Here is a 22,659-nt window from a genome sequence, read left to right on the forward strand (position 1 = left end):
AAAAAGTATGTATGAAATAGGAGAGCTGAGGGCAACATATGATTGTATAATTAGAAAACTGCCTACGGAAAACACTCTACATGTATATTGTGATGGGTCAGTAGCTAGGGATGGGAAGGCAGGATGTGGAGTCTTGATCAGGGAGTACACTGACATCGGCACTGTAGATACTGTCATTGGACGCCGCTTAACTGACAATGTCTCTTCAACGCAGGCTGAACTCCAAGGAGTATTAGCAGGATTGCAGGAAGTAGTCAAATGCGGTAAAAATGCTTGCTTCTTTATTGACAGCAGAGGAGCGTTAGTCTTTAAATAGCAGACGCCCAGTATATCAGAATATTGTGATAGAGTGTAGAGAGAATGTTAAGAGACTAGAAAAAACTGGGTATAAAGTAAGATTCATGTGGATCCCTTCACATGTGGGAATACTGTTGAATGAGGTAGTTGATGACATAGCGAAGAGAGCCACTGAAAAAACTCTTGTTGATGTTGTATGTCAGTTAACCTTGAAACAAATAAAAACAAGACTCAAGGTGATTCAGGAGGGTAAAGAAATGATAAAGAGAATGGCAATGGTGGACAGTAGTAACACACTTAAGAATTATTCAATAATAAATACAAATTCGTCCTTCACTTATGGTAAAGGAAAGTCTACTTGGAAGGATTCAATTTACATGAGATTACGATTAGGATATAAATATATCTGGCAATACGGTGTTGATGTCAGTGAAAAAGATAAGGAGTGTAAATTATGTAGTATGCCGTATGCCCACACCTTAGAACATTATGTTTTAGAGTGTCACCTTATTGAAAAATATAGAAATAAGGAAATAAATAGTGTACCACATCAAATTGTTTGGATGTGTGATAATGGTATAATAGACAGTATACTTAGGAGCTACAAGAATTTTGCCCCAAGAATGTAACAATTATATGCTGTACTTGCTGTATGCAATGTTAAATGGGATTCTTGTACTGTTATATGTCTATTTGTACTCACTGAATTTGTGCGCCCCTTGAGGGACTTGAAGTAGAGGGGGGTAGAAATAGCCTAAGCTACTCTATCCCTTTGAGATGTATTTATTGCTTATCTCAATAAACATACTTGAACTTGAACTTGAACTTGAGGGTGACTAATACTAGTGGCCTCGATAAGGACAGGAAGCCGGCGACTTGTCAACGATTTATTTAGCAAAATTCATTTAGCAAAGCAATTTACGGTTCTTATGAATACAAAAAAAAAATATTATTATATAATAAATAGTGGTTTTTATGAATACAAAAATACTTATCTATTAAGTAACGATTGTAATTTAATCTTATGTATATTTTTATAAGTTAAATAGTATTACTATTGCTATTATTTTGTTGTTGTTGTTGAGTTAGGGGCGACGACGATCATTATTATTTTGTTTATAAAGTGCGACGCCTTCCGGGCCTTAAAATTTTAATCTTGCTACTCATGGTGTTTTGGTCAGGCTTATGGTACACCACACCGTGACTACCTATCGTTAACAATCACACAAAATCATATATACGGTGTGAAAACCAACTATATATCTACGTAGTAATACTTTATTAAATAAAACCAAAGTGTTGTAGGGTGTTATGAGTGAGTATGAGTGTGCGAGGCAGTAGTGAGGAGGGAGGCGTGTGTGTGAGCACCCCGGGACCAGACCTCATCAACGTCATGAACTGGTAATTTACTCCCACTTTACCATGGCTATCCTCGATGACCTGCCCGAAGAAATTCTGGAATATATCTTGTGTCTTATATCGCCCTATAATGACCTACGGTCGTGTAGACAGGTGAGAGCCTCGCGTCTGTCAACTCCTTCCCCCTTTCCTTATTTACACAAGAAATAAAATAAAATAACAATTATTAAATGTAAGTATAATTTTATGTAGAAGAAGAAGTATGACTAAAAGCACATTAGGGTCATACTTTGCATATGTTGAGTGCGGAAATAAGGAGATTAATTAGCTTGGAAAGCATGAGAGTACTGTATAAGGGCCCACAGAGCTAACAACACTGCAAGCCTGGCATGACAGGGCAGATCTCATTCAAACTTGTAAAATACTGAACAACTTTGTGGATGTTGATCCAGACAATTTCTTCAAAAGGTCAGATGTAACACAGCTAACAACAGTTTCTAGCCAAATAAGCCACAATGCACAACTGAAAGCAGGAGATGCTTTTTCACCCACGGGGTTATAAACCCGTGGAAGCATCAACCTGCTATGCCGTAAATGCCAAAACATTACTGCTGTTCAAAATTTAGTTGGAAAAAATCCTCGGGAGGGGGAGGGGGGGGGGAATATGGTATCTCTGGCACGAAGCCAGCTTTCTGGCACCGCTGTGGCTGCTAGATAGATTGTAGCCCTCAAGTAAATGGTGGTAATTCAGGATAAATGCAAACAAAATCAAGGTAGCCAGTAGCTGTGTGCTTCACTGGCAGGAGAATCCAAAAACTGTCTAAGAATTTAGTCCCCTGTCACAAGAGACATTGATAACCTGGCACATACTATGTATAAAACATAGTATTTTACCATTTTCATTTGATTCAGTTAGTTGGGTTAGGTCAAATGGATTTTTCGTGGGTCATGGTAAATTCCATTACATCCACAGAGAGCTATTATATCTATAGTTGCATCATACATGTGAAACCCAGACAGTAGTTGTTCAGATCGTCATAGGACAATGACCAGATTCCTCTAGCAATACTGTATTTATGACAATAACTGCATTCATCTAGTACATGTAACCATGAAATGCTAGCAGGATTTTTATCATGGGTCAAAGTAAACTCCATTACATCTACATTGAGCTAGTATATCCATATTTGCATCATGAATGTAAAACCCAGACAATAATTGTTTAAATTGTCGTATGACAATAATCGCATTACCCTCGTGAATCAACGAATTACGATAACTACTGTCTGATGGTGAAAGAAGAATGGTAATGACATAGAACGACAAAACCTTAGGCTGCTTTTAGATCCCACTCGTATTGGGCAGAAAAATTAAAGTGTTTAAGAATATTATTATCGCTGACAATTTTAGTCAGCAGTGTACTGCAGCTGTTGGGCAGACACTTCATACACAATATGTTTTTAGTGGCATTGAAAAGTTACAGAATGACTCGCCCAATTACAAGTTACCCCCTAACCTGAAATTGGAGTGCTGACATTTCTTATGCTTGTTTTTATACATAAATTCTTATTTTAGAAATGCATTTATTTAAAGTTTTTTATACTGACATTATAGTATGCTTCATACATATTCTTATTGTAAGTATTTTATACTATGGATTAGGTAGAAGCAACGAATGTTGCTTCTACAATCAGATTGTTCAGTTGTAAAATGTGAGTATGAATGGTTTCTTCAGTGACCCTTAATATATTACTGTATGCATACTTATAGTATGGCAAAATTTGCAGCTAGCAATCATAACATTTTCCTTATTTAACTAAAAGGGGCATTGCTTAGTTATCATACAATATCTTGTGTTGTATATTCTCTGCAAGAGAAAAAAAACCTTTGATATACTGTACTGTACTTGACCATTAAAATACCTTAAGAAAAAGCACTGGTTCTTGTTTTGTATATGACAGGTCATGCAGTGGTTATTCATTATACCCGACCTGCATGTCTATGATATTTTAGGCATCCGATGGACTCGGCTGTATTATCCTGGGTCGTCGCCACCAACAGCTGGTCATTCAGCTTCACTACATGGTAGTGTTATTCATTATCTACTATGGCTCTATTGAATTAAGATACAAGAGGTCCATATTACCTTCCCACCAGGGTTGTTCACATGATCATTCTAATTTTTATAAAATGTTGAGGATTTTTCCACTTAAGTTTATTTATTTATTGCATTTTTTATTTAATTTTTTTAATTTTTATTTCATTTCATTTATTTTTTATTTTATTTTATTTTATTTTTTATTTTATTTACAAGAAGCTACAATGTGTTTGTGAGATTAAATAATATTGGCATTTTTACATTCTTGCAAGGCCACTAACACGCATAGCATTTCGGACAGGTCCTTAAACTAAACAGATCAGGTAAAATGAAAGGGTACATTGTAGCAAAAAATTTTATCAACATATAACTACAATATAAATTGGTAGAGGTGATTACAGTGGTGAAGATGTATGTCTTAAGTATTAATATTTGGGAGTTGGTAGCACAAGATTCAGTGTGAGTTTGAAGCTCACTTCTGTATTGTACATTATCTCACAACTCACTTTTGAGTTCACTTCTCAATGATTTTAAATTGGTATCAGAACATTTTCAGATGCTAAAGAATGTTTCCATATTATTTTGATACCTCAGCTCTTAATTGAATTTCAGGTGTGTCGCAGGTGGTACACCTGTTGCCAGGGTGTTGTGGAGAAGAGAAAATCTCGTTTTTTCACAGCTCTGAAGGTGGGCTGCGTAAAGTGGTATAGTCCAACATATCCAAGCCACATCATCCCAATCAGTAGGCGCTACTCCCATTCAGCATGTGTGTTTGAATCATCAATGTATGTTTTTGGAGGCTGTACCTCAACAAATACAACATTTAATGACCTCTGGCGCTTTGATTTGGGATTGCACGAATGGACACGCTTGTTGACCACTGGAACATACCCATCACCCAAAGCATATGCTTCAATGGTAACATGGAATAATTGCCTTGTGTTGTTCGGTGGGTGGACTCATCCTTCTCTGTATCCATTACATCAACAGTGGGTCTTGTTCAGTGAACTGCATGTCTATGATATTTTAGGCAACCGATGGACTCAGCTGTATTATCCTGGATCGCCGCCACCAACAGCTGGTCATTCAGCTTCAGTACATGGTAGTATTATGGTAGTATTTGGTGGATTGCAAAAACAGGAAGGAACTTCTGGAAGTACAAGTGATGTGTTCTGTTTAGACCTCATAAGACAGTGTTGGTTTAAACCTGTGGTGTCAGATCCTATGCCTAAACCAAGGTATGGGCATTCCCAGATTAAACTAGATGAGAGACATATTTTAATTCTTGCAGGATGTGGAGGATCTAATAAACTTTATAATGATATATGGTTGCTATCAATGCCAGATAATATATACAACAGAAGTGAAAAATGGCACTGGGAACAAGTTTATGTAGAAGAATCTGAGCATATGCCCTCTCAAATGTGGTATAATCCAGCATGCAAAGTTGGGAATAGTGTTGTTGTTTTGTCAACCTGTGGGAGTAATAATGCTTCAGCAGGTGGGAATATGTCTCAGCTTTTGGTGCCAGGTTCTGTAAGGAGACAGCCAGCTAATGTCTGGGTTCCCCCAATACAACAGCCAGAAATACGTCCTCATGATCATCAGCCTCTTGAACGGCATCAGTTGGAACCAAATGTTAACGGTCAACGTGGTTTTCTTCGGCCAGGAATCCATTCAGTAGAGCAAGCAGAATCTAGTAGTGATGAAAATGATGATGGAAACTTCCAGGGTGCACATAGTGGGCAAGGAACATCTGGTAGAGGGAGACCTCGACCCTCTATTAGACCAAATGCATCAAGTGATAGGGAGCGCAGACTTCAGGTATTGTCAAGAATGAAGGAGAGACTAAGAGAACTATCACGTCAACAAGAACCCAGTAGTGCAACCTCCATTAAGACTCCATCCCGTAGCACTGTTACACCTCACATGTTGGATATCAGCCGTGTTATTTCAGACAGACAGGCTAGATGGTGGTCTGTTAACCAATCTAATAGTCTCTCAACTTGTATTGGCTCTCCTCCTCAGCCATCTCTTCTTTATTCTTTAGTTCTTGGCAGAGGTCACCTAATCATGTTTGGTGGTATCCCACATGATCCTACTGGAGGTCAAAGCCAAGAAACTGTATCAAACTCTGTGATATTTGTATCTGCACCCTCTACTTCATACTTTGCTGCCTAATACCATTGAAAATATTTAGCAGCTTATTATATTTGTACATATATTTAACATTTGTTTTATTATCAGAGGATTGTTATAGTTTTGTAAATAGGATACTTCACACAAATAAAACTCAATAACATTATATTTCAATTCTTGTGTGTTTCTTTTCTGGCAATAATTGTGTGTGTATTACAGTATGTAATTGATAGCATTACTATTTGTATAAAATAAAATTCAAACCAGAAAAAATTACCAATAATGTTACATAATAAGGCACAATATTTATATTAATGAATTTTTTTAATTCTTGATTCTTTGCTTGTATTTGCAAATATTTACCATAAATCATACAAATGAATTAGAATTTTTGACAATGTACTTTTTTATTTTGCATATCTGATATGTAAGAATAATAATTTTCATGTAAAAAGTTATTTTTTTTTATTATTATTAATCCTAATTAAATAAATTATGTAGCTTCATTGTGTGGCTGTACATGTAATTACATAAAGTGTAGTTAATGTACAGTATTATAGCTTAGCTCATAGTGTTCCATCATAGTCTTTCTGGTAGAGCCCCAGTGCCTTCGTGAAGTTATCTTACCGAGATGGCTCCCCACTACTGGATCACACCAGTCGCACGAGTCCTGTTTGCCCTACCAGAGAGCAGAGCCAAAACCTGGCTCTCCTTGTGTCTCACACAGGCACAAGGCACAGGGGATTATTATTGTCACCCTCACTGTTACAAGATCATCAAGAAAATCAACAAAGCTGTACAGACAACTGCAAGGGTCATAGGAAACAAAACATTGAAACAGCCAAACAACTCTTCAAACTATTCAATCCAAACAATTGGTTCACTTGAACTCATTAGTACTAATGGCTACCACTAGGTGGTCTGAATCCCCTCATCCAACAGCTGGCTCTAAGGTCAGTCCTGTCACTGATGTTGACTGAGGTAGTATTGTGCTCCTAGGATTGCCAGCAATTGCAGTGTGTTCCACTGCTGCTTAGCCAAGTGCCAGCTATTCTTCTGGCTTCATCTTGCAGGGGCCATTTGCTTGTATCGTTTTACTTTTCTAGTAGTATTACTTATGTGTGTTTTCCTTCCTTGGCATTCTTATGTGGATTTGCCAATTTTTTTGCTTCAAGCTGCATGTGCTCAGGATGAACCTTTCATGGATGCTTGTCTAGCATTACCCCTGCACTGACAGAGGTCCTTCTCTGGTGTATTCGGGAGCTCCCTCCTCAGAAACCTGACCACAAGGGTGGGGTGCCTTGCCTTGGGTAGTGCATGAGTCATTCACTCCTTTGTGTAGGCCCTGGGCTGGTGGTTACCTATTTTGATTTTGTAGAGGGTGTGTTAGGGTACACACACATTTGTTTATATGGTATGCCATGGACACTTTATAGCCAACTGTATCCATGGTTGGCCAGTCCCATAGCCATGGGACTGTACTTAGTATTATCCCCTCTGGTAATATGAGGTTACTGGATTATATATGGTTTGCAAAGTTTGTAATATCACTTGTCATTTTATTTTCCTCGAGGTGGCCATTGCTTGTAGGTGGTTTTTACATTGCAGCTTTGCAGTGCTAAGCTGGCTTGGATGCCTTAGTGTTGGGGCCCTTATTGTTGTCAGTGTTTTGGAGTGTTGGTGATTTAGGGTTTTCTTCTGGCCCTGTGGGGTGTGTGAGCCAGGTACTGGCAGAGACTCCTGTCTGTCCTCTCCAGTGTGTGATGTGGATCCTGGCTTTTTTTACCCAAGTTCATCCTCTCTTGGTTGGAGCTGCATGGTGGAGGAGGGGCTCAAGTACTGTTTTTTTTCTTTCTCCATCGCATTTGTGGTTGGTTCTGCAGTAGCTCCTCCCCATGTGCGCTTCTGGGTGCCAGCCAATTCCCTGGATCCCCCTAATTATATTTAGCAAGATTGAAAACTGGTATCATTTGCCATTTCATTGATGGTTGGTCCAGACCCACCTGTGACCATCCCACAAACAGCCATGAGTTACCCTGCAAAGTTTGGTAAGACTCCATCAAGCTTCTGGCCTCCAACTTTGAACAGACACGGACAGACATTCTCTTTTGTAGATACAGTATAGATATTTTATGAATTATGCAGAATGTATTTTAAATTATGAAATGCATTAATGGAAAAGGATAAATTAATGTTATTTATATTTTATTTTATACAAAAATCAATCCTCTTATAAATAGTATCTAAGGTCTAACAAGTATGGCCATAACTTTAGTCGAAGTAGTCATTGAACAGCCAAGTGTAGCAAATTACTGTATCTTTTGAATTACAGTATTAACATTTCCATATTATCACTTCGTACAATAAATTAAAAGTCAATTGCTCTAGAATTAGCACCTTATAAAGATACACAAATCAAGGTTAATAAAGAAAATTTATAGTAGAAGAGTTCCATTAGAAGTAGTGACATCTACTTTTCAAGTACAATAGAAGAGAGCCAGCATGTGTCTGGCTCCTGCTGGTCCTTGTAGACTTGTCAGACGTGCAGGTGCGTGGTTAATATGTTCCACATGATCAGGGTCTGCTCGTAGTACTAATTGACTCTGTTACAAGATCATCCACTGTATTTGCTTCAGTTTCAAAAGGTGTAGCATTTGTAGGTTGAATCTCAATCGGTTCATTGGTTGAATTAACAGCTTTAAAGTTGTTTGATTGAGAAGGTTGAGGATGATTGCTGCCACAACGACAGAAGGGGCAACCAATGGTGTCAACATCCTGGGTACAATTCACAGAACAGTGGACACGTGGGCACAAGATGCCTGCGCATTTACACTGCTGGCATCTGTTACCTCCCACCAGCATCTGGCATCTCGGATCACAAGTGGTGGGCTCCAGTGGGCAAGACTTTTCCTGATTCAAGATTGGAGTTTTAGGAGATGACAAGAGAGGTCTTCCTTTGAAACTTTCGTGTATGAATAATGGTTTGGTCAGTATAGGAGGCGTAAGGTGCTGACCTCGATCATTTCCCATAATCATGCCGAACTCATTAATAGAGTGCTGTTGAGGGCATGCACATCGACCACATCCATCCTCGAAACTTAAGAAGAGGCAATTACTTTTACAACTTTGCACTCCAGGACATATATAGGCATCATCTCCACAGTAACACTGGTGACATCCATTTGCATCCATGGCTGTGCGACATCCTATTGGACAAAAAATACGCTGCTGGTTGTGACAGCGTGTAGACAGACCTTCTATATCTCCAGGGCCAGCATAAGGGTGCCTATTGAAAGGTCCTAATCTAGGGTGATACCTCTCAAAATATTCTGTTTCAAAAGGTAAATCATAATCAAAAAATTCAGAGCCCATTGGCCTAGATCCAAATGAATTCAGTGGAAATGAACCCCTGAAAAAAGGTTTAAAAGGACCATTTGGAACTAATGTACAGTTACAATAGAAGCAGCTGCTGTTTTCATGCAAACTTATACATCTGCGGAGACATGTGGGCATTGATGGACATACTGCAGTTTTCTCGCAGTTACAGCGGTGGCAGCCATCGCCACCGACCTCCACTGTACACTCTTGAGGGCAGCTGATGGTAGGACATGAACGTTCATCAGTGCTGCATACACACTCAGGACAGTCACTTCTGCTGGTGAGCTGTTGGCATTTCTTGGGGCACAAGGACAGGGAGGGACACCCCACAGAATAATGTAGAGGACATGCACACTTTCTACAACCATTAAAGTCAAATTCAATGTTGCACTTAGGTGGACAGTTCACTGGTTCATTGGGGCAGTCAGCGAGTGCAATATCACCGCAGATACAGACTGGACAGGAGCCATCTGACCGTTGTACCTCTTGGCATGGTAATGGGCATTCACGACAGTCTGCAAGAATCACAAAATATATTAGTTCCTGATACGTGCACTATTTACCATAATCACTGAATGGGGATTTATTTATTTTAATTTACATTGTAAGGACTTGAAGTATTAAAAATAAATGTAGCAAATATACAAAGATCTGAATAATATCTGATATAAATACTGGTACTGTACATGCAAAATCATTCCAATGAGCATAATATGTAATCTGGTGAACACTATAAAGATGCATCACCAAAACATTAATTAAGAGTAGAGGCTATAAGCTTAGGGATATTTGTTTCAGGGTCAATTCAACATGACTGCAGTGCAATAGGTCAACATGATCACACTGCAATAGTTCAAGAGGTAGTACAGTAGAGACAAAGATGAAAGAAGAGTGGAGATAGTAGGGATGTACTGACATGGAGATAGATAAATTGAAAGGCAATTTAAGAAATAAAAGGCTGTGGGAAAAAGAAAATACATGGATTAGTAATGATCATAGAGGAACTGAAAGAGGAATTGAGTAGGAGCAGCAAACTATTACAGAAATTAGGGCTGAAGGAGATAAATTGAAATTAGAGAAGCAAGGCAAGGAAGCGAGTAGTAACGACCTCAGAAAAAGTAAAGGTAGTACAGTAGTAGAATAATGTAAAAAGTGTACAGGATGCAACTAGAGAAGCAGAAGATTAAAAAAGTGGAAGATGTGCTGGAAAAATTGGGTCAAAAGCTAACAAGGTCCTTTGCAAAAATAGCCAAAAGGTCAGAGGAAAAGGAAATAAAAGAAGCTACAGTGATAGAGACTGTCAGGTCAAAGCTGGTAGTGAACTGCAATAAACAAGAAATGGGAAGAAGACGATCAGTTATAAACTTTCTGACAGAACCAGAGGAAGCTGCATGGAAGGAAAGAAGAAATGGAGACTTGGGCAGATAAAAGATATCCTAGACAAAGAGCAGGCAAGTAATGCAACCCAAGAAATACATTTTTTTTTTGTAGGATACAAAGGCTCCAACATGTACGCCAGAGAACAGTGACGATTAATTACCTTCCGAGTAAGTCTTCCAGTGATGAATATACTGACAGAGAAGAGACGATTAAAGAATGGGGAAGATACAGTCGGGTGTTCATTGACCGGGACATGAGTAAGGAAGAAGAGAAATAGAGTTGAAAACTGAAGAGAACGGAAAGGACGGGAAATGAAGTTGAGAACGAGAAGACCAGGGCAGGAGAAAAATAAATCAGGCACAGCAAGAAATTGGGCCTAATCACACTGGCGAGGAAAGAGACCAACGGAACAAACTTGTGTAACTAGACTAACACAAATGCCACCCTCCAGAATTGCCCGGCCACTTAGACTGGACGGAACAGCAACAGCCTCGCTTCTTGCAGGACGTAATCGATTCACGACCATCCAAGTGGTTGGACATCATTCTTTTCCTCTGCCCTATTGATCAAATTCAGGTATAGGAAAAGATCACCCCTTTGTGTGGTCACAATATTCTATGATGGATTACAATTATAGAAACCACATAAAGGTCCAAGATGATGACTTTCTAGATCACCCTCAAGGAGACTATAACGAAATAGCAAAAGAATTGCAAAACACCTCCAGGAGGGAGCTAATAGGTGATCATGGCATGGAAGCATCATGGAAAAATTTCAAAAAAGTCGTCAATGAACTCATTAAAAAATATGTGCCAAAAAAGAAAAAGAGAGGGCAGAAGGAGGGAGAAAGGGATGTTAGAAGAAAGGGAAGGAGATAGGTGGAGAGGGGGGAAGAGGGCAGGTGAGAGAGAGGGTGGAGAGGAACGAAAAATTTGAGAGAAGAGTGGGCAGAGAAAGATGGAGAGGATGAGGGAGGAAAGGAGAGGAGAGGGGAGAAAGTTGGAGATGTGGTAAGAGATGGGAAGAGAGAGAGAGAGAGAGGGGGGGGGGGGGGATAGGGAAATAAAGATGAGAGAGAGACCCGGGAACATCAGGGTACCCCCTACCCCTAGTAGGGTTATAAGCCCATAGAACTGCCTACTCGTCGAAGCCATAAACGTAAAACACTTCTGCAGTTCATAATCCGATTGGATAAAATCAAGACAAATGGGGAGATCATTGAAAACACGCCGGCTTTCTGTCTTCGTCGAGGCCACTAGAGAGATGGTGGCCCTCAGATAAATTAGTTACTCATATCTCAAACAACAGTTTTTTTATAATTAATTTGGTTCTTGAAACGTCCTTAAAACGTTTAAAGTAGCAATTTTTGATCAGAAACTAATTATCATGTTCAATGTTCATTTATTGGATCAAAACTAATATTTCACTCAGTTCATTGATGTTTTGATTATGTGGCACATTCCTTCACACGGTGAGTATACATTTTAGATAATAAAATGAACGTAAAACATTGCAGTAAAGCTGGAAAGTTGAATAGGAAAACAGCGCATGACCTTGTGGCCTGAATAGTCGGTCATTGATCCTGACCGGGAAGCCCCAGACGGAACGCTGCCCCATCTACACCCGGTGCAGGAACTGTACCATCACCGGGTACACGTGCCCCCCATCCCTGGGTACGAGTACCGTTCAGTGCAGGTACCATGACCGGATAGCATTTTATTAGCACCAAGCAATAGCTCTATTTCCGATTGTGAGTGAACAGTACACAAGTTGTAATTACAACCCAAAGAGAAACACGCGTGTAGAGACACGAAGTCACTTGCTATTGCAGTGAAGCTTGGAACATTGTGTAGATTATTGTGGGAAAAAGAGACAGCTAGGCTGCAACACCTACACGCGCTGCCGTGACGTCCTTATGCAGTCACTACCCGCATGACGAGGGTACCGTAACTGTCTTATTGATCCGTAAACCTGTTGGAACCGCGTAATGTTTCAAGTTCTTTATTGAAACTTGAAATTGTTCATGAGCTCATATTTATTGTGCACCCCATACTCATCCTGTGAGCGGTAGTTTATTGTGCACCCCATACTCATCCTGTGAGCGGTAGTTTATTGTGCACCCCATACTCGTCCTGTGAGCGGTAGTTTATTGTGCACCCCATACTCATCCTGTGAGCGGTAGTTTATTATGCACCCCATACTCATCCTGTGAGCGGTAGTTTATTGTGCACCCCATACTCATCCTGCGAGCGGTAGTTTATTATGCACCCCATACTCATCCTGTGAGCGGTAGTTTATTGTGCACCCCATACTCATCCTGAGCGGTAGTTTATTGTGCACCCCATACTCATCCTGAGCGGTAGTTTATTGTGCACCCCATACTCATCCTATGAGCGGTAGTTTATTGTGCACCCCATACTTATCATGTGGACCACGGTTTAAGTCCGAGCGGGAAACCATTACAAGCTGGTATATTAACGCTTTACACAGGATTAAATCGTTTACGGGCTATTCATGCCCGTGCCATCTTTTGGGCGGCTTAATCTTTATCAATTCATCAATCGATTGAATTGCAACATTTACAAACTTGCAGACGATACAGAAATAGGGCAGGAAATAAATTTTGACGAAAACACATATATCGCTACAAGACGATCTAGATAGGCTTTAAAAATGGGCAAACAATTAGCAGATGCAGATTAATTGGTCTATACGAGGTAGCTCCTAGTTATATCCACCTAACGTGCACTTAAAACGATCCAGCGATCTCCCGTCCATTAGGCTATCCAGTGTATTGTTCCACAGCTAAACAACTCTTGTTTCAAACCCAGTATTTACCCAGGTTTCTTCTTTATCAAAATGTCTTCAATCCTTTATTTCGAGTTCTATTTTGTTTTACATACTTAATAAAACCTTGATTTTATTCATTTTGCTTTACCCTTTTATCCATATATACCTCAGTCATGTCACCCTTTTTTAATCTCTTGATAAGGGAGATTTCTAGTTGCTATAACGTTTCTAGGAATAAATGCAGGTAGCCTATTTATTTTATTTTGTGTGTTTATGTATTGATTTTCTGGCTTCAGATCTCAACAAGTTATGACTTCAAGATCAACAAGTCATGACTTCAAGATCAACAAGTCATGACTTCAAGATCAACAAGTCATGACTTCAAGATCAACAAGTCATGACTTCAAGATCAACAAGTCATGACTTCAAGATCAACAAGTCATGACTTCAAGATCAACAAGTCATGACTTCAAGATCAACAAGTCATGACTTCAAGATCAACAAGTCATGACTTCAAGATCAACAAGTCATGACTTCAAGATCAACAAGTCATGACTTCAAGATCAACAAGTCATGACTTCAAGATCAACAAGTCATGACTTCAAGATCAACAAGTCATGACTTCAAGATCAACAAGTCATGACTTCAAGATCAACAAGTTATGACTTCAAGATCAACAAGTCATGACTTCAAGATCAACAAGTCATGACTTCAAGATCAACAAGTCATGACTTCAAGATCAACAAGTCCTGACTTCAAGATCAACAAGTCATGACTTCAAGATCAACAAGTCATGACTTCTCGCACTCGGACTTTTCAATAAAAACATTATCCACCTGGCATCTGGTATGTTGAACAGACCACACACTAGAAGGTGAAGGGACGGACGTGCGTCCCTTCACCTTCTAGTGTGTGGTCTGGTCACCATACTTTAGCCACGTTATTGTGACTCATCGCCTGCATATGGTATCTGGTAACTATTATTATTACCTAAGCTCAGAACCCTACAATTTGTCAGCATTAAATTACATTTTCCAATCTTTTGACCATTTTGAGAGTGGTCAGATCGAAAATACTGTCAGAAAAATGCGAGATCGTGTCGCAGCGAAGGGTCATACGCGCACCAAACGCTGACTTACTAAATATGGAGCGGCTCGACAAATTGACGGGAAGTACAGTTTTCTGTTCGTGGCTCCCTGGAATGGTTAGGTTCGGGCATTTTAGTACGGCAGTTTAGTGACGTTGGGGGACACTCACTGCATAAGTAAGAGCTGCCCTGTATAGGCCAACATGCCTTCTGTAGTTTCCTTTATTTTTTAGGGTATTTGCATTAACCTTTACATCATTTTCCATCTTGGATATTACTGGTCTCAGAAGTATTGCTGTTCACAGGTAGTTACTATGCCACACAGTTTAGGCTGCATGTGCAGCTTACAAATTAATTTCAAACATATTTTCTTGTATATACTAGCAGAGCAGAGAACAAATATTTAGAAGAAATATATTTGGTTGTGCAGAAATATATATACACTGGTTATATTACACGGTGTTAGGTGTCAGTTAAGTCTAAAATATTATTTTCCTCGTGTTGGTCCCTTAATATGCTGCTCAAGGAAGCAATGATCAACTAATTCTACAAAATCTGCTTCGGAATTCCTTGCACATTTGGTTAATATCCTACTGGAAACTCTATGCGTGTTAGTGGCTATGTAATAATGTAAGATCATCAATATTATTTATACTCTCACAACCCTATTTACCTTCAAGTATATATATAAATAAAATAAAAAATAAAATAATAAAATCCAAGTTATTCCAATACAATTAAAGTCACCCATAACACAAGCACTGTCTGACCTATGCTTAAGATATTTCACACAATACATGCTTTGCTTCCATTCTGTCGAAGTTTCTTGGTCTGTATATAACTCCTATTATTATTATTTTCATTCACTTGCAACTTAATAGTTTATGAATGTGGCTCACACACATTTCTAAAAAAAAATGAGACAGCACGAATTTTTCGTAATTTATCATTAATTGATGTTCCATTTCATGCAAAGATAGTTTACATTTGCCACTAAACGGCTCACTGTTCCGGCCAAAATGATAGTACCTACAGCTACTGTGGTTGGAACATACACATGTGGACTGTTGCGCCGAAACAAAAGTCAACGTTTTATACTATGGACTCACTCACCTGAACGTTGCCTTAGTCGAGAGGCCGCCGCCACACTGAGTGTCAGCAGCAGCACGGGGAACAGCCTGGCCACACACATCTCTCCTCCACGGTTACGGGTCGACTGGCTGGCGTACCTGCTGGTCTGCTCCAACTACGTCTGCCGCAGCAACCGACAGTACCAGAAATCGTCACCTTCAGCTCCACCCTCGACACTGTTACTGTTGCCATTGCCTTGCTTTTGAATTCAGGTCCATGATCTGTACCAAGAGAGACAACAACGGTACTTGCATGAACCCTGGGAGATCACCTACTTCCAAATTACTATCCATCCTACTCAAGAAGATGACTAAGAATCAACACATGCTTCGACTTGAAGCAAAATGCAATGCCTTAAGCTAGATTGTTGCTCAGGTCATTAGGGCTCTCTCCCTCAAACTATTTATACGGAAACTCAGTTTCAGAAAATCTCTAGACCAAGGAATAGTTACCCCTAGATTGGAAATACGCAAATGTCACCCCTATTTTAAAAAAGGCAGAAAAAAGCTCATAAAAAAAACTACCGGCCCATCAGCTTGACATTTTTTTAAATTTTAAATTTTGCCCCGAGGTGCGAGTTTATTGGGCAGCGCCACTAATCTTGTGAGTGGTCATACCGCCATAGCAGCATCTACTACACTCCCCAATAGGAAGAAATCCCGCCGGGTTGTTCATCCTGTCACTTGTACCCAAACACAGCTGGGACTTGCTTAACTGTCTCAAGTGAACAGCTCCTCAAACAAGAAGATTAACATCTGTCAACCCTTAAAAGCTTACGTTATCTTGCGGCTGCAAAACGCGGGAATCTTTTAAGAACAGTATCAATATTTGACAAATAGTGTTTTTCTAACTCAAACAATGTGGGGTTTATTATTCTACACATATTTCTAATGTCTCTCAGGTGTTCATATTCACGTAAATAGTGGTCAAGGCGGTGTCCGTCACTTTCATCACAGACTCTGCAACTCCTCTGATCAACTGTTGTTTCCATTCCGAATCTCCATGGATATTTGTATCCAAGACGGATTCTCGCTATTACTGATTCTCTCCCGCGTCCTCCTCCTCTTCGTCTATAATGATTTGGATTGCCAGCTGCAACCATGTTGTACCATCGTACAGATTCTATGGTTTGTTCTTCTATCCTTCTTTCCTCAGTTACCTTGTCACGGTGATGTTGCCTGACAATACCTCTAATTTGTAGTAGTCTTGGGTATGAAGTATTCAATATGGTCTCCTTCAGCGCCTTCAGCAGCCAGCAGATCTGCTTGTTCAGCCCCACATATTCCAACATGGGAGGGGAGCCCCAACATGGGAGGGGAGCCCCAACATGGGAGGGGACCCACACAAACTTGACGACTCTTTCCTGGTTCATTAGTACCCTCACAGCTCTCTTAATTTCAGCGACTACCGTATGATTTTCTGCCCGTTTTTACTTAGGCTTTGCAGTGCTGCTTTTGAATCAGTGCAAATCACTGCACCAGTAGTGTTTCGTTCAAGGAATCTTAACGCCATAACAATGGCAGTTAGCTGTGCTTGCGTTGAAGAGGCAAAGTTCTCAATACGCGCTTTTTCTTCATTTCTGTGTTGAAAAGCATTATCCTTAATTACAGTGTATGCTGCACCAGCCCTGCCATTGACAGGATTAGATGACCCATCAGTGTAGATTTGATCTAGTTTATTTCCGATTTCTTTATAAATTTCCTCGAGATACTTGTGCCTCATTTCTTGTAGTATCATGTTGGATTTTTTCGTTGCCATTTCATTGATGATAATCCTGCATGAGTCATCCTCCCAGGGAAGTATCCTCTCTACAGGCAGGAGCTCACGGGCTTGCTCAAGCAGGTGAAGTTCTTCGAGGTAGCAGACTTATCTGTGATACCATATTTGCTTCTCCTCTTTCCTCCTGTTAGCAGCACAGAACTCAGTGTTTTCCTGGCAGTATCCTTGTAATAGGGATCTCTGGCTATCCTAATTGCAAGCTTAGCATTCAATTCCTTAATTCTGCTTTTAACACTGGGCAGGGACAGCTCCTCTTGTAGATTAGACGATTTGGCATTTCTTGAACTCCAAGAATGATTGTCATGGCTTCATTTTGTAAAACCGCGAAGAGTGAAGAGTGAAACCGAGCTCAACACATTTCCTTCCAAGGAGTTCAATGACTGTTAAATTTTTCCGAAGGTTGTGACTTGTATTAGAACATCATCTGTATACCCCACTTGTTGCGTCCCTTCCGGAAAATCAATATTTGCAATGGCGATTATAAGTACATTGAATAGTGTGGGTCTTAAGACCCCTCCTTGGGGGGTACCGAATTCCATATTCATTGTTCTTGAGACTGCTCCATTCAGATTCAGATTCAGATTCAGATGTTTATTCAGGTAAGGTATATACATACAAGTGATGTTACATTAATGGATTGATATATAGATAGAGCTAGTACATACAATGCCTAAAGCCACTATTACGCAATGCGTTTCGGGCAAGAAAAACATTAATATCTAGAACTTAATACTAATTGAGCATAAAGAATAAAAGGTGTTGAGAACAAATACAAATAAAGATAAAAAAAAGGGGGAACATGACTGAAAAAGCAGCACAAATACAATAGGTTGACAAACAGTGTTGATTAAAAAAAAAAAAAAAAAAAAAAAAATAACAGACATGGGTTGACAATAGAGGAGTGAGGTGGGTTACAGGGAATTTATTAGGTAGTGTTTAGTTTTTATCTTAAACTGGTTGAGAGAGGTACAGTCTTTAACATGGTTGGGAAGGTCATTCCACATTCTGGGCCCCTTGATTTGCAGAGCATTTCTAGTTTGATTAAGACGTACTCTAGGAATATCAAAACTGTATTTATTTCTGGTGTGGTGCTCATGGGTTCTGTTACAACCTTCTATGAAGCTTTTAAGATCAGGATTGGCATTATAGTTTAGCGTTTTATATATGTATAATACACATGAGAGAATGTGCAGTGACTTAATATCTAACATATTAAGAGATTTGAGTAGGGGTACCGAGTGATGTCTGGGGCCAGAGTTGGATATTGTTCTAATAGCGGCTTTGTGTTGGGTAATTAGAGGACGTAAGTGATTTTGGGTAGTAGAACCCCAAGCACAAATACCATAGTTGAGATAAGGATAGATAAGGGAGTAATAGAGAGTCACCAGGGCAGGGCGTGGTACATAATATCTGATCTTAGAAAGAATGCCCACAGTTTTTGAAACTTTTTTTGATATATTTAGAATGTGTCCCTGGAAATTCAGCTTGTGGTCAATGAGAATGCCAAGGAATTTGCCATCTAATTTGTTACAAATTTGGGTATTGTTTATTTTGAGATTTATAAGACTAGAGGATTTATTGCCAAACAGAATATAGAAGGTTTTGTCAATGTTAAGGGTGAGTTTGTTGGCAGTTAGCCAAAGATGGACTTTATTTAGCTCAGTATTTACTGTGGCATTTAGAGCAAGAGGGTCAGGACTGGAGTAAATGAAGGTTGTGTCGTCAGCAAATAGAATTGGTTTGAGGTGTTGGGAGGCATTTGGAAGGTCATTAATGTAGATGAGAAAGAGGAGAGGGCCAGGTATGCTGCCCTGAGGAACACCAATGTTGATGGGTAGGGTGGGAGAAATTGTATTATTCACAGAAACATATTGGAGCCTGTCAGTAAGGTAGGACTCGAGGTATTGTAGGGAGTGTCCTCTGACTCCATAATGATGTAATTTAAGAAGAAGGTTATGGTGGTTGACAGTATCAAAAGCTTTACGCAGGTCCACAAATAACCCAACAGGGAACTCCTTTTTATCAAGAGCTGTATGAATCGAGTTAAGCATACTAATAAGTGCATCGTTAGTGCTTTTTTTGGGTCTGAAGCCATATTGGCAAGGGCTAAGTATATTGAGTTTGGCTAGATATGAGTAAAGCTGCTTGTATATAAGTTTTTCAAAAATTTTTGACAAGTTTGGCAGGATTGATATAGGTCTGTAGTTGTTAACATCTGTGGGGTCACCACATTTGTGGACAGGCGTTACTCTCGCTTTTTTTAGAATATCTGGAAAGGTTTGGAGTTCAAGTGACTTGTTGAAGAGCAAAGCAATAGCAGGGGCTAAAGATCTGGAGGCTTTTTTGTAAATTAAAGTTGGTATCTCCTCAAGGGCACCAGACTTGGTTTTAAGGGAAAGGATTATCTCATTGACGTCAGTGGAGTTAATAGGCTTTAGGTACAGAGACTGTGGATAGTTACCTGTAAGATAGTCCTTAATGTCAGTACTGGAAGCATTGTACCATTGAAGCAGACCTTGGCTTTCCTCCCTGTGAGGTAGTCTTCAACCCATTTCAAGAGTCTCCCCTTGACACCCATGCATGCAAGCTCGTCCAGGATCGCAATCCCCTGTGCTTTGTCGAAGGGTCCTTTGATGTCAACAAATACAGAGTACCTAGTATCTGCAGGAATACTGTTTTGAATTTTGGCATATTTACTAGTGTGCTCTTCCTTGCTAACAGCTCCTCTTTTGTGTTCTCGCTCATGAATTCCACCTATATCAGTCGGTCTCTGTCTGTCCTCTGTCCAGACCTGAAAACCTTTTCAATGTTCTTGTCTGCCCTATCCATCTTTACCCCTTTAAGGATCTCTTTAACTGCATTTTTGTCCTTGTCTCTCTACTCCAGTGGACTGGTCCTTGTTTGTTTCCTAATTTCTACTATGACTACTGCTCTTTTTTGTTTTATCAGCCGGCTAGTACATCTAGCTGCTTCCTGAGAAGAAGCCACTTTCATGGCAACTTCCCTAACTGCAGCAATAGCTTCAGGGTTCTTTTTAAACAAATAAATTACTGATTGATTTCAATACAATGGGGGGGGGGGGGTATTGACCATCAATACTCCCTTTTGGTGGAGAGGGGGTATTGACGGTCAAGAGGGCCCCTTGTCCCATATGGTGTCAACAACTTCCACGCAGGAAGAGCTGGTGTGTGTGTGTGTGTGTGTGTGTGTGTGTGTGTGTGTGTGTGTGTGTGTGTGTGTGTGTGTGTGTGTGTGTGTGTGTGTGTGTGTGTGTGTGTGTGTGTGTGTGTGCATTTTGGAGGGGGGGGGAGGTAGTAGGGTACCTCCCACCTAGGTGTCAACTTCCTACCTCTGAGCCGCGGGGAACCTATAGTTTGATGTGAACCTCTATACCCTGATTTTTCCCGAACTATATTATATTCTAGATCAATATTTAAAATCAATTTGCACACCTTATTGATGGCCTAAAGAGAGAGAGAGGGTACTCACCGCCACCACCCCCAGCCAAGCACAACTTAGGTGAGTACATATCGGGGTTCGGTCGACTGCTCACAGGGTTGTTCTTCCTGCGTGGCCCAATGTTGCTCTCCTCACTGGTGCCACTCCCTAGTGGCCCGTGTGAGGAGATGAGTGACCTTCAGCTTCAGTACTGGAGTAACAAACTGTGAGTGATGTGTCGTGAGGGGGTAATTAGTGGTTATATATACATTGCTATGTACCATATCCACGTGTGTCTCACTGCAGAGGTATTCCAGTAATCCGGCAGGTCAGACGTAATTAAAGAGATTATCTGTGCGATACCTAGCCTGTAATTTATTGTGATTTATTTCTGATTACTGTGATGTGTTAGGGCAGTGTGTGGGATCACTGTCTTAATGTCAAATTCACATTCAAATGTTTATTCAGGTAAAAGTACATACATACAGAACCATGGGTTCTGACATACATACAAGATGAGTTACAAACATAGTGTTGGATTTATAGATAGAGCTAGTACATACAATACCTAAAGCCACTAACATGCACAGCGTTTCGGGCAAGGTGCAAGGGCAAGGGCGCCTGACAGCTGAGTGGACAGCGCTTCGGATTCGTAGTTCTGAGGTTCTGGGTTCGATCCCCTCTCTTTCACTCTGATGTCCTGCTCACCTAGCAGTAAATAGGTACCTGGGAGTTAGACAGCTGCTACGGGCTGCTTCCTGAGGGTGTGTAACAAAAAGGAGGCCTGGTCGAGGACCGGGCCGCGGGGACGCTAAGCCCTGAAATCATCTCAAGATAACCTCAAGATAGATAAGGTGTGGGGAAAAACCCCACTTAAACTAAAACTTAATACTAATTGAGATTAAAGTATAAATTGTGTTGAAAAAAATAAAAAAAATGGGGGGGGGGACATGACAGAAATCAGCTATTATACAAGTTGGTCAACAAAAAGTATTGTTTGAAAATAGCAAGACATAGGTTGACATTTAGGGGGTAGGGTAGGTTACATGGAGTTTATTAGGTGGTGCTTAGGTTTTCTCTGAAACTGATTGAGAGAGGTACAGCCTTTGACATGATTAGGAAGGTCATTCCACATTCTGGATCCCTTGATTTGTAGAGCATTTCTAGTTTGGTTAAATCGTACTCTTGGAATATCAAATAGGTATTTGTTTCTGATGTGGTGCCCATGAGTTCTGTTACAACCTTCTAGGAAGCGTTTACGGTCAGGATTGGCAGTACAGCTCAGAGTTTTAAATATATAGAGTACACATGAGAGGATGTGCAGTGACTTAGTAATATCTAACATATTCAAAGATTTAAGTAAGGGTACCGAGTGCTGTCTGGGACCAGAGTTAGTTATTGTTCTAATAGCAGCTTTGTGTTGGGTAATTAGAGGACGTAGATGATTTTGGGTAGTAGAACCCCAAGCACAAATACCATAGTTGAGATAAGGATAGATGAGAGAGTAATAGAGAGTCACCAGGGCAGGGCGAGGTACATAATATCTGATCTTAGAAAGAATGCCAACAGTTTTAGAAACTTTTTTTGATATATTTAGAATGTGTCCCTGGAAATTCAGCTTGTTATCGATGAGGACAGCAATGAATTTACCATCTACTTTGTTACTAATTTGGATATTGTTTATTCTTAGAATAATTTGATCTGAGGATTTATTACCAAACAAAATATAAAAAGTTTTGTCAATGTTAAGAGTGAGTTTGTTAGCAGTAAGCCAAAGATGAAC

The 22,659-nt window shown here is 40.0% G+C and overlaps 2 protein-coding genes across 3 annotated transcripts; one reads left to right on the forward strand and one right to left on the reverse strand.

The window, feature by feature from the left end:
* Nucleotides 1-1,465: 1,465 nt before the first annotated feature.
* Nucleotides 1,466-6,351, forward strand: Fbxo42 (F-box protein 42). Of its 2 annotated transcripts, none has more exons than XM_045744910.2 (2): nucleotides 1,466-1,809; nucleotides 4,367-6,351. In XM_045744910.2, exons 1-2 carry the CDS (start codon nucleotides 1,720-1,722, stop codon nucleotides 5,933-5,935), a joined length of 1,659 nt encoding a protein of 552 aa, XP_045600866.2. In that variant the 5' UTR covers nucleotides 1,466-1,719; the 3' UTR covers nucleotides 5,936-6,351. The 2 variants fall into 2 exon arrangements, with proteins under 2 accessions (XP_045600866.2, XP_069174445.1); XM_069318344.1 differs by having other exon boundaries at nucleotides 1,468-1,698.
* Nucleotides 6,352-8,085: 1,734 nt separating this feature from the next.
* LOC123759689 (uncharacterized) lies at nucleotides 8,086-15,831 on the reverse strand. Its single transcript, XM_045744911.2, has 2 exons — nucleotides 15,642-15,831; nucleotides 8,086-9,786 (listed from the first exon to the last, which is right to left on the reverse strand). The coding sequence occupies exons 1-2, from the start codon at nucleotides 15,718-15,720 to the stop codon at nucleotides 8,468-8,470; spliced, it is 1,398 nt and encodes a 465-aa protein (XP_045600867.2). The 5' UTR covers nucleotides 15,721-15,831; the 3' UTR covers nucleotides 8,086-8,467.
* Nucleotides 15,832-22,659: the final 6,828 nt, after the last annotated feature.

Source organism: Procambarus clarkii, chromosome 8 (assembly GCF_040958095.1).
Source record: "Procambarus clarkii isolate CNS0578487 chromosome 8, FALCON_Pclarkii_2.0, whole genome shotgun sequence".
Classification (NCBI taxonomy): domain Eukaryota; kingdom Metazoa; phylum Arthropoda; class Malacostraca; order Decapoda; family Cambaridae; genus Procambarus; species Procambarus clarkii.

Excerpts from the sequence above, each read along its gene's own strand:
- LOC123759689 (XM_045744911.2), bottom strand. The coding sequence starts at position 15,720 with ATGTGTGTGGCCAGGCTGTTCCCCGTGCTGCTGCTGACACTCAGTGTG. Across the intron at positions 9,787-15,641 it reads TCGACTAAGGCAACGTTCAG|ACTGTCGTGAATGCCCATTA; the intron begins GTGAGTGAGTCC and ends TGATTCTTGCAG.
- Fbxo42 (XM_045744910.2), top strand. The coding sequence starts at position 1,720 with ATGGCTATCCTCGATGACCTGCCCGAAGAAATTCTGGAATATATCTTG. Across the intron at positions 1,810-4,366 it reads ACCTACGGTCGTGTAGACAG|GTGTGTCGCAGGTGGTACAC; the intron begins GTGAGAGCCTCG and ends ATTGAATTTCAG.